The 12,369-nt window shown below is 40.2% G+C and overlaps 1 protein-coding gene across 7 annotated transcripts in view; it reads left to right on the top strand.

Moving 5' to 3' along the window:
- Positions 1–12,369, top strand: part of ctnnd1 (catenin (cadherin-associated protein), delta 1) — a 31,919-nt gene that overhangs the window by 6,106 nt on the left and 13,444 nt on the right. For 4 of the 7 annotated variants that reach the window (XM_085410736.1, XM_085410737.1, XM_085410734.1 and 1 more), the window contains exons 2-10: positions 2,780–2,927; positions 6,142–6,216; positions 6,308–6,433; positions 6,657–6,946; positions 7,059–7,149; positions 7,431–7,621; positions 7,699–7,951; positions 8,692–8,763; positions 10,759–10,909. In XM_085410736.1, the coding sequence (XP_085266862.1) occupies positions 2,787–2,927; positions 6,142–6,216; positions 6,308–6,433; positions 6,657–6,946; positions 7,059–7,149; positions 7,431–7,621; positions 7,699–7,951; positions 8,692–8,763; positions 10,759–10,909 (1,390 nt within the window). In that variant the 5' untranslated portion in view covers positions 2,780–2,786. The remainder of the gene's footprint in view (positions 1–2,779; positions 2,928–6,141; positions 6,217–6,307; positions 6,434–6,656; positions 6,947–7,058; positions 7,150–7,430; positions 7,622–7,698; positions 7,952–8,691; positions 8,764–10,758; positions 10,910–12,369) is intronic. The other 3 variants (XM_085410738.1, XM_085410739.1, XM_085410740.1) reach the window with 1 other exon arrangement.

The raw sequence follows: 12,369 nt of genomic DNA, 5'->3' as shown, positions 1-12,369 counted from the left end.
GTAGAAAAAAAACAGTGCCTATGCTCCGTTTCCAAGATTTAAATGTTTGTCTGGGGGGGAAAACATTGTTGTCGAAGACAGATGAGAGCGCACAAAAGAAAGAATGAAGGGCTCCCTTTTTAGGACAGCTTCCAACAGCTGAGACAGGATATGACACGCTAAATCTTACTGTGGAATGTATGACAATGGCAGGACGTGTGTGTGTGCATGTGTTTTTTTTGTGCGGCTCATATGCGTTTGTTCAGAAATGTGTCTATTTACTTTTCCAGGGAACAAAATTAAACAGCATTAAATTTGCCTAAAGCAGCTGCGTATCTGTTTGAGTATTCAAGGATAAAAGCGGTGTCAGCCGGACTCACTTGCCACCTTTATTTAGTCTCTGACCCACATACACTCACACACTCGCCCTCACACAGATGTGAACACACACTTGTGCTGGTGTAAGTGTGCGCTCGGGCTTTTGACTGGAGTCTTTGTTTGCTCCAAGCGTCTTGTATATTTGGATGGAGAGCAGATTTGATCTACATGACTCAGTGAACTTTGAGGTACAAAACAGTTTTTGCTCTGGGTTGGAGAAGAGCCACACTCCTGTCATCTCGTTATTAGACAGACACTGCTGAAGCAATCATCTCCTAAATTCCTCATTCCTTCCTCACCAGTGTCCCTGCTGAGGGTCAGCGTCTCAGAAAAAGGACTTTGTCATTGTCCTAATTTGGGCTAGAAGGACCTTTCCTTTTTATCTTGCCTCTGTAATTTAGGCTTAGGTCATCTGTGGTTTTTCATGATGCATTTCCTTCATAAAATCCAAGTTTATGTTTAAACCCCCCCCCCCCCAACAAGTTTTGTACTTACTTTCCTTTGCAGCTACAGCTTTTTTCTTTGCTAGCACTTTTCTCTGTTGCTCAGGATTTATTGCTTACATAAGTAAAAGTTTTATATAAATCTGTTGGTTATTTTGAATTGTATGAGCATGTTGCAGGTTTCATCTTTACTTTGTCAGACAATATTATTTATATTCAAGTAACTGGTAAACCCACCATGGTTGCAAAGTTAAAAGCACAGTAGGAGCAGCAGGAAGTTCTTAAAAAGATTATTTACATTTAAAGTCTGAAAGCCATTCAAGCTTGTGTTTCTCTGAGATTCTTATGGTGTGACTATTAATCAGATTGTGGCAGAAATAGACTTTAACATTGGAACTTTTTTTTTTTTTTTTTAATGAAGCAGGATAGTGAATCAATAGCACTAAAGAAGCAAACATCTTAAACTGAGCTAGAGACTCGAGCAAGAACTAAAGGCAGTTTTTTATTAGGTAATTTGTGTATGGGAAGCATCCCTTTAGGACTTCCTTCAGGATGTCTTTGGTAAGAGTAGCAAATACCTGCATTGGAGTGGTTACTTCGGAGTGAGGGTTTTTATGCCTTTCCACTGTAAATGCACATGTAATGAGGGCAGATGCAATGAATGTGGAAAAAATTAGATGATTTTAAAATCACACTTACTGTTGTAAAAAGTGTTTTTCATGTCTCAATATATTGTCATGTCATCTCTCTTTCTTTCTTTTTTACGACTCACGCTTTAAATGAGACATATTTTAGCAAAGATGATGCTTTATTTTAGTTACAAGTAAGTGGAGAGGCGGGTGTGTTACACTTGGGCTTACAGTTTCAGCTTTTTAATAACCTTTTAGAGTATACATGCCCTTTGAGGGTTGCTATTTTAAATTGTTTGTTATGAAATCATTGTTTTACTGGTAAAGCTGCATGTGGGGCATTAACTAAAACGATTTGGAGCCCCCCTTGTTTAACACATCAGCAAACTGGCAAAGCATAGTTTGCTTTCCTATAGCAATATTAGCCCAGACTCCCTTTAGAGTAACTGTGTAATAGACACAAAGGTGGTCAGTCAGAATTGGAAAAGTGGCAGGGTCTTGTCCCACAATCCATACAATAATTTAACAGGTAAATTAATGAGGTTAAATACAGAGGACTTGTCTAGGTAATTTGCATGTATTCATCATTGTCATGGCAGTATTGAACAGTGCTTTCACACATGTTGACTTTTTCCCTCGTCAGGGATGCAGGACTTTCTGTCATCTCCTTGCTGTGGAGGTCACACCCTGAGAGTTTTAAACACCTCAGGCTTTTTAAATTTAGTTTAACTTGCTGGCATGACTCTTGTCTCATGATATCTCCTCTCTGCTCTCGCACTCATCTCCCTCTTCCTTTCTCACTTCATCTGCATTTTTGGAGTGAGGAAGTGCTAACAAGCTCCACACGCTGCAGCTGAAAACACGCTGTAATTCTCTCTCTCATCATGCATCGCGCTTATTATTTTTAACCCAGCACAGGAGTAGGTGGAGGGGAAAAAGGAAAAAAAAAAAAAAGGTGATGGGAGCTTTCATCCATGGCTGCTTTGCTGGTTCCACCTTGAGTTTGAATTGAATAATCTTTTTTTAATGAAATAAATATGCTTTCTTTTTACTGCTCATCCTTGCAGCATTTCTCACACATGCTCTAACCTAATCACGTTTTCTCGCTCCTGTTCCCTCGTTGATCTCGCCTCGCTTTGCCTCCCTGCGTCAGCTCCAGCTGCTTTTTAGCCTCTAAATATCAACTTCATTAGCACTTTCCAGGCACACTGTGCCAGCTCTTCTTTTTATATGTTTTGTACTTGGGTGATTCTGTCTGTTCTTTGTTAAATCCTGGTGTTGGTTGTATCTCATCTTGCTCTCTGGTGTTGACTCTGTCCTATCCTTTCCTGTCCTGTGCTCTGCTCTCAGCGTGTGAATGGAGCAGTGTGCGAGTACGGCCTCCCTGCTGGCCTCGGTGCGGGAGCAGGAGAGGCAGTTTGAGATGCTGAGCCGAGCTCTGGAGGAGGAGCGGAGGTCGTGTGCTGGCACCTTGCCCCGCCCCCTCCCCAACATGCAGGTAACACCAAACAAACCCCGCCCTACCACCACCATCCCTCACGCATTGTTTTCCATCGAAACACCCCTTGGATTCATCTGTAATCCGAGCGAGTTTCATCCTCACGGTCACCCCCATCCTCTCTGTGTGGACTGGGGTTAAACATACCTCCTCTCTGGGTTTAATCTAACTGGACTCTTGATAACTGCTTGAATTCTGCTTGAGTTTTCGAACTTAAGCTAAGTCAAGCGAAGACACCTTTCAGTAAAGTCTTCCGAGGGGGTATTTTACACCTGCTGTTTCTCCTCGCAGTTTTTACTCACACATTTCCTCCTATCATCCATCTGTCCTGTTCTCCATTTCCTCAGTAAACCACCCATTCCTCATTCAGCATAAGTCTAATCATCCTCATCATCATATCCTTCCATCCACCTTACAAACCCAATGTGTTTGCATGCAGAACAGTCTTATTTGATATTTTGTCTTTTTTTTTCTTGATTTATTTTGGGTTGAATTACAATTAAAGTCTGAGAAGACAAACAAACAAAAACATCTTTATAAATCCACTATTTTTTTTTAACAACTTGCGTAATCATTTTAAATATTGTTCATCCCAGTATTGGCCAAAGTAACTATGCCAGTGAGACTAATGCATTATTACATTTATCAGACATCTCAGGGGGAAGATAAAAGAAAAAAAATAAATACAAATTATAAGTTGTTGCAATGTTTTACAAAATAACTGCAACTTGTTTCCAGAGTTGCCAGAGGCTTCTTCCTGTTAAAAGGGAGTTTTTCCTTCAAACTGTCGCCAAAGCATTTGCTCATAGGGGGCCAAGTGATTGTAGGGGTTTTCTCTGTATTACTCTAGGGCCTTTACCTTACAATATAAAGGCATCTCTCTGTTGTTCTGATTTATATTTAAAAAAAAAAAAAAAAAATAGAAAAACATCCATCCATCTTCTGCTTATCCGGGGGCAGGTCATGGGGGCAGCAGCCTAAGCAGCAAAGCCCGGACCAGATTTTTCTATTAGAAGCCCATTCTGGGCTTCTAATAGAAAGACATATAAATATAAAAATTGGATAGTGTGCTTATTTAGCCTTTAGAGAACAGTGGAAATTTGTAAGAGAGGGGATTTCCAGAGTAGCCTGTGGATATCAGTTATCAGTTAATGTTTGCAAATGCAAGCTAAACTGACAACAGCCTTTGCTTTCAAGATTGTGTTTTAGCTAGTCCATTAGCCTTTACGTGTCCAACTCCAGGCCTGAAGGGCCGGTGTCCCGCAGGTTTTAGAGGTGTCCTTGATTCAACACAGCTGATTTAAATGGCAAAATGACCTCAACGTGTCTTGAAGTTATTCAGAGGCCTGGTAATGAACTAGTCATTTGATTCTGGGTGATATCTAAAACCTGCAGTTTAGAGCATTTTTTCTGAATATTAAAATACTCTGCTGTCCCTCCAAAGAAGTTTTGGGTTCCACCAAAGGAAAATTACCAGGATGAGATTTTTCTTTAAACTATCTGAGGTCTACTTTACTCAAACTAAAAATAAATGGTCCAAAATAACAGGAAAATTATTTATTTTCTCACTTCAGGTAACTTTGACCTTTTTCCTTAAAAGTAGACGGGCTAATCATGCTTATACAGAAGCTTATTGTGATCCAGGAAAACCCCTGTTTACCTGCATGCACCCAGACTCTGCTCAAAAATAAAGAGAGCAGAACGCTTCCTGTACCAAAAAATATGTCTTACTTAGTATGCAGATGTGTTTTCTGTTTAAATGAATATTTCATTTTGTTATGCCAGAAACAAGACTTCACCTTTGCAGTAACAACCAGCAGATTTCATATGAGACCAATGCCCTGCCTGGGCCGCAGTCAGACTTTGAGTCAGAAATTCTCTGTAAAACTGTTGATTTCCGAGAATGATGCACTCACACACCTTGAGTCAGTTACCTGTTTCAGAGTGACTTCATGCTCTGAGTTTACCTCACAGATGCCTACGCTCACTCATTCTTTCACTTTCTGATTGTACAGCCTTTAGCATGCCTGAAAGAGCAGGTGTGTCCTTGCTCACACTTTTTGGCCCTGAGGAGGCCTTTGCAACATACCAATTAAACTTGGTCTCTTCCTTATTTTCCTTCTGTCTTTTGTCACTGTAGCATGTGTGGCATGCCTTCAGTGGGACGCTTCTCAGTCCCAGGCTAATAAAGAGCAGTGACAGCAGAAGAGAACTGTAGTCTGTTCTAGTTCTTATCGCTGCTCTGTGTTTCTATAGCCCAGAGGCTTTCAACATGCCTCTGCCACTTTCTCAAGGCAGCGCACTACAACCTCAGTCTTTACTGACAAGTTCCCACACGCTCGCCTCTGCTCGGTACTTTCTGATCTTCTCTCTGTCTGAGCCTTCATCACAAGGCTGTTTTGCTTATCTACGTGTTGCCTGTAAGAGCTTGGCTGCAGTTTTATTGCACCTCTAACCAGCACATTTTTCAGCATGGTGTTCACATCTTTTCTTGTGTAAATTTGAGACTACGGCTTTTCTATCAGTATGACGCATATTTCTAAATCAGAGTTGAGCAATTACCCTCCTGGTTGTGTCCTTGTAGTGACTACCTGCTGTAGTAACAGAGACAGGGCTCCATCTGTGGCTGGAATAGAAAGTACACCACACCCATTGCCACTCCTGGACAGGCAATGTAGATGGTGGTGACTTGCATGAGGAAGTCTGATTTCTACAAGTCTAGCTTTCTTCACCTATTCTCTCTACCATCACCATCACCTACACACACACACACACACACACACACACACACACACACACACACACACACATATATATATATATATATATATATATATATATATATATATATATATATATATATATATATATATATATATATATAAAAATTACACACTTTTTTTTTTTTTTTTTTTTTTTTTAAAGTGAAAATAGGTATTAGAGTTAAGCCTTCTATGACTTTATTTGATCTCGATTGATGGTATAAGTTAAAATGAAAGTTGGCGATGGTTGCGACTCTTTCGCTTTTGTTTGTTTATTCTTTTTTTAAAACTTGGAAGCATGTATATGTGTATTGCACATTGCTCAATATATGTGGAAAACCTGCTCTGTCAGTACTGTTGTCCATATTTGCTCATGGCTACATACTCTTTCATTTAGTTTGTGTGTTGGGCCATGTCATGTGTACTTTTTTCTTCTTCCTCTATTTCTACAGAACGGCCGCATTCCTTGTGATGCAGACATAGAAAGGCTGACATTGAACGAGGGTTACATCAACGGGACACATCACGTAAGCACCTTTCAGATAGTGTTGATCCAAGGTTACTGAGTGTGTAACCTACATTTGTATCTTACTCTGAAATGTATCCAAATGTATGCAGTTCAGGATGGAGCCTGGTCAGGTGGTGCAGGAGACATTCACGGTGGAGGAACAACCCCAGCAGATGCCACCTATTGTGTCTGTGGAGACCAGTGAAGATGGGACAACGAAGCGTACAGAAACCACAGTAAGAGCTAGATGCTAATAGTAGTCACTTCTTGCGAAGGAGTTTCCAGCTGTAACACAAGGGGAAGAGTGGCATTCTGGCCAAACTGGTTCATTCTTGTTTTTGTTCTGGTTTATTGCAAGGTTTGCTTTGGATGCTATCTCTGTAAAGCAGAAAAGTTCATACTTGTAATTAGTCAGCGTTGATATCTCATCTCTTTACTGTCTTGTCATCCCCTTTTAAGGTAAAGAAAGTAGTAAAGACTACCACCACACGCACAGTCATCCCTTCTGTGTCAGACACACTGTCAATGGATGGTGGAGGCTCCGTGACAGGTGGATACACTACACCTGTGGACCGAGTCTACAGGCAGGGCCCTGGAGTTGCTGTGCCAATGGACTACCCCACTCAGACTGTGCCCCGAAACTACCACTACGGACCTCCAGTGGGACCTTATGACGACTACCGCGCTGGACCTCCATCTGAGGTCTATACAAGCCTCAACAGGGGAGCTCACATGGATGATCGCTACAGGTAACATGTTCAATGAAATTCCTGTTTATCTAGGCTTCAAGGCATGCAGATTGTTTTTAAACTTTTCCATGATAATGTTTTGTCTCATTGTCAACCTCCTCCTCCTTTCCAGACCGGTTCATCCAGATGGGTATAGGACTCTAGATCCCAACTACAGAGCCCCCAGCAGGAACCAGTTGGACCCCTATGCTGCTCAGCCACAGGTGTGTTAAGCAATCATTGCCCAATTTATTCTGGCACTTTTCTCTTGGCAGAATTTTACTTTGCGGGAATTTTACACACGACACATTTTTCTGGCGAGACAGCGAGAACATAAGAAGGAATTCAAACTGTCTCCAACACTCCCTTCCCACCAATTAATTGTACTGTTATCATAATGTGTATGTCTGAGTTTCCAAGCTCAGACACAAGCCACTGAAAATGTATTTTAGAGTGCAGCCATAGTTTCAGTTGTTTTTGGATCACAGTCTTTGTCTCTGTGTAGGTTGGGCCTATGGGAAGTGGTATGGAGCTTTCCTCCATTCCAAGGTTTGTTCCAGAGCCATACGGTCTGGAGGATGACCAACGCAGTATGGGCTTTGATGAGCCCGACTATGGCATGGCACCTCCAATGCATTACAGCACTGTGCCCCGCAACCCCCATGCTTACCCTCGTGCTCCGCCTCGCAGGACTGGGTAAGTTGTGTGATCTTTGATTTTCCATAATATATTTTAGTGTCAGCCTTTACAGATCTCTTCCTTTTTCCTCTCAGGAGCTATGAGGGCCTCTTGGATGGTGACATGAGCGGTGCAGGAGATTACTACTGGGGTGGTGGTGCGCCACTGGCTCAGGGTGAAAGAGGGAGCATGGCTTCATTGGACAGCACTCTAAGGAAAGGCTCTGGCCCCGGTGGCTGGCGTCAGCCAGAGTTGCCTGAGGTCATCGCCATGCTCAACTATAGGCTGGATCCCGTCAGGAGCAACGCAGCTGCTTATCTGCAGCATCTCACCTTTAAGAATGATAAGGTAAAGGATCCGAAAACAATGCAAGCTCTCTCTTTTTTTTTCTTCTTCTTCTTTTTTTTTTTCACCGTTATAAAGTTTGTAAGGTTTTATATGTTTATATATTATTTTTTTCACTAGATTTAATGTTTAATTTTTCTCATTATAATGTCAGCTGGATATGTACAGGGCTGATTTTTAAGTAGTGGACTTTAAGTCATGTTGAAAGCACATCTTGTAAGCACATGATATCTTTTCAGCTGGTTTTCATCTTTTATAAAAGTGTCGTTTTTATTTCTATTTATAACTAAAATGTTTTTCCCTCACTTAATTTTAATTCGTGGTAGTTTGCACAGTGCAGGAATGATTGAGACGTGAATTAAAACAAATAGAACAGACCAGAGCTAAACTTTGAGCATGTCACTAAGCTTTATAAATATAAGCAACGGCAAAATCAGAGATAATAACTTGTAAAATAGCACGAGCTGACAGAGCCATTTTTGATTGTTTCAAGGGCTTAAGAAGTATTTTGTGTGCATGCTTTTTCCCCTCAATGTTGATGGGAAATTCCCTCACAGATTAAAATACTTGAGGTTTTTATTGTCTTTTCAATGATTTTCAGTGTTTCTCACTTGTTACTCTGTATCCTTGTTTTGGGCCCTTGCTTGTCTATTCATTCTTGATTTAATAATTGTTTTGCATGGTTTCTATTTAATAATATAACAAATGCCCATTCACACTGTATCCCTCCTTTTGATTTGCAGGTGAAGTCCGATGTGCGTCGTCTGAAAGGCATTCCAGCACTGGTTTCTATGCTCGACAACCCACACAGAGAGGTCAGTTTGTTGTTTTTCTCCAAGGCTTTCTGTTCGCTCTTTGCTGTTCTGGAAGGTTGTTATGATTGGGCTAAAAGCGAAGCTTAAGGGATGAAGTGTATTTTAAACTGTGAGGACAAGGTGAACTGTAGATTTACCTGTAATACCGAATGAATGTGAGCTATAAACAAGCTGCATGTATTGGACTTCAAATCCTGGAGGGCGACATTTGTTCTAAATCCGGTTTTGGCCGAAACATTCAGTGGTTTTTCTCCAGTTCCCTTTCATTTCGGTCTAGTTGTGGCAAAATTTTGCTGATGTTTGTAAGGGCACTACCAAGGAAACCACATCATGCATTCCAGTCCCGAGGCAAAGAAGCATCTTAATTTCACATTTCGTGCTCCGTGGCCAGTGACAGGTTTGAAGTCTGGTGTGTGTGTGCGCGATAACTTGCTGACTGAGGAAATGGGTCACACTGCAAATGCATCTTCTAAACATTTGAAAGTGGTTTTAAAGAGTCCATCCAATAAGTTTGTGTGTATGGAAAAACGAGTCCACATTAAGTATAATATAATGAAAAAATGGTCCAGGAATGCAGACTATTACAACTTTCAAAGCAACAGCGGAGAAAAAATTCTAGGACGTTTGTTAACTTAGTGGAAATAAAGTGGAAGTATTGCATTTTTCATTTTTATTTTTTTCTGTCATAAACACCAGAGTTCACCACCATTGATTATAAATCAGATACAAATGTTCTAATGTTGCAAACCATTGTGCAATTCTTCTTTTTCTGTAGGTTTTCACATTATTAGCCATACATTTATTATTATATAATACATACAAGTTTTAATACAGACAAAATGCACAAAACAAAGTAATAGTTTTGGTATAATGGCACTAATAAATACTATTATTGAAGTATTGTATATTCGTGGGCCATAATTACCATGTTGTAAATATCTGATATTCTAACCAAATATGTACTGTGATAAAGGTGGTTGCTCAAATTAAAGATGCCAAGTTTGAAATTTAGGCTACTTCTCTTGGACAAGCTAGCATCCCACAAGCTAGCTTGTGGTCATCCCCAATGATGATGCTTTCTTGTTGTCAGAAAGAATTGTAGCCACATTAAAGTGAAATTAAGAGGCTGTTTGCATTTCAACCACAATAGAAACACATTTAGAAATGGAAATATAACGCAGTTACAAATAGTCTTTATGCAGATAAACTGTTAGCTTAGTTTGCTACCATCTATTACTTTAGCAGCTTTAGACATACCTTATATTTTTTACTTAAGGCTAAATACATCAGCCACACCTTCTGTTGTTGTAATACCGGTGTTCTGAGAAACTGTCCTACTTTGGCAAATCGTCCTACCCGTATGATAATGTGATGGTGACTTCTGACTAACCCTAACCATAACAAATATTCACAATGGCTTTAAAAATGAAGTAAATTTGGGTTTTGTGTTGTCTGCATGCGCAGCGTATGCAGAAACAATGGGTAGTTGTTTCCTACCCGATCCTACCCTACTTTGTGAGGTAGGATGGATTCCCAGAACACCGGCAGCATGTATAGGTTTTTGGTTGTTTGTTTGTTTTTCCCTAACTCTGAAAAATATTAATATATAAGGATCCAGTAAAATTGAGCAACTGGATGAAAAAAAAAAAAAAAAAAAAAAGTTTCCTTATATATAATTAATTAAACTGTGCATTATGAAAAGCTACGCCAGTGGAGACCAAGAACAAAACTATGAGTCTTGAAATGAGCATAATAGCTCCCCTTTAACATTTCTTTAATGTGTAAATGTGTACAAAATGCAGCCTGCTAATTTACCACTAATTGTAGTAATTACTCGTATGAGGAGCTCTGCCAAGACCTATTTAATGCGTGTAGTACAGTTTCGAGGTCATGACTGTTTCTTGCTAGCACACTCCATGCATTTGAAATCGATGCCTTCAAGTACCACTCCATCGTGGCTGATGGCCCATTAAGCTGTGCTTGTGTATGTTACAGGTTCACTACGCAGCCTGTGGCGCACTAAAGAACATCTCATATGGCAAAGATCAAGACAATAAGATTGCCATCAAGAACTGCGATGGCGTCCCGGCTCTGATCAGGCTGCTGAGGAAGACTCATGACCAGGATCTGACAGACGTTATCACAGGTACACGGTGCATAGAGATCCTGGGCTCTGTTTTCAGTCTTGTTCAGTGTGGTTGTTTACTTTTGTTAAGGTGGCTATTATTAATTTAGTTAATGTGTGCCAATTTAGCTTTTTCATACTAGATAAAGCTGACAATTGCCACCAGTTGGACAGCTATTGGACATGACTTTGCAACCCAACAGAAGTAATTTAACCAACTGGCAGCAATCCCACCAAGAACCATGCAGCTCCCTGCAAAAGCTCCACAATCCTACACCAAGATAAACTTTAATATAAAATGTACACAAAGGAAAGAGAAATTTTGTCAGGTCAGGATTTAAAACAGATTGTCTATTTAACGTTTGTACTAATACATAGAACTGTCATACAACCTTATTTAAACTGTGCATTTTAAATGGGCAATAGGCTACATTGTTGCTTTTCATTGTGCAATCAACATTTATTTCATAATGTTATGGCTGTAGAATTGATGACACTGCCAAGGTTTAATGTGACAATGATGTTAGCTTCGCTTTCACAGTGCAGCTCTGTCTGCCTCTGGGACCAAATCTCCACATTGCACAACCAAAATAGTAAGTCGGTAGGGCTTTTGTTTTCCATGGAAACTCCTGGTAGCTAAATATGGAAAAACTATCGGGGGGGGGGGGAAAGTCTTCTGTTGCAGGAGGCAGAAAAAGGGAGGGAGTGATGCAACCAAAAGTAAAGCAAATGAACCTTGGACAGGCAATGTCTTGAACCTAAGAGGGATTAAAAGCCACATCAAGTTGGCATTGTGCCAAAAAGAAATAATGTAGCTCCTGCTTACTTATTAGCCAGCCCAGCGTTTTTAAAATATTTTTTGGAAGGGCTCGGTTTATTCATTTGCTATAGGATTCCTGAGTTTGCAGAAACCTTCAGTACTTTTAAGTTTAAAACACAAGAAGACTTGATGATGATCAAAATATAGTCCACAGGGTATATCCTGCATATAAAAAATGTTGGCACTCATGGACGACATTGGCCCTCCCCCAAAGAAAATGTTACGAAGGCTGTGATAAATCTTTAACCAGTGTTTTTAATGTTTAATTTACTCAGGCTTAAACTCAACTTTTTATGATGTAAAAGAAAAACACTTACATTTCTTTTGAGTAAGCCAGCGTAGTCACCCCACAAAGGCCTGCTTGAGCCAAGAAAAACCCTGAACTGACTGTAGGATGTATGTAAACTTGTGTGGAAATAAAGTGGGTGTATTGCATATTTTCTTATTTTCTGTCACACACCGAGGTGTTACAGTACTCCAATATTGATGACAACTGTTATACTAATGTGCAAAAATCAGTCATTGGGTGATTCCAATCATTTCAGTTGAGTCAGGCAGCACAGACTCTTCCTCGTTCCTTTGGAACCAGTCACACTTGCATGTGTAGCCACCACACAAAGGCTCAGTCCATTATAGTAATAATATATTTGTGCTTTATTAG

The sequence above is a fragment of the Rhamphochromis longiceps genome, linkage group LG6 (genome assembly GCF_057381845.1).
Source record: "Rhamphochromis longiceps isolate RC_006_pf linkage group LG6, R_longiceps_female_GT1.1, whole genome shotgun sequence".
NCBI classification, from domain to species: domain Eukaryota; kingdom Metazoa; phylum Chordata; class Actinopteri; order Cichliformes; family Cichlidae; genus Rhamphochromis; species Rhamphochromis longiceps.
This window is presented reverse-complemented; position numbering and strand designations above follow the sequence as displayed.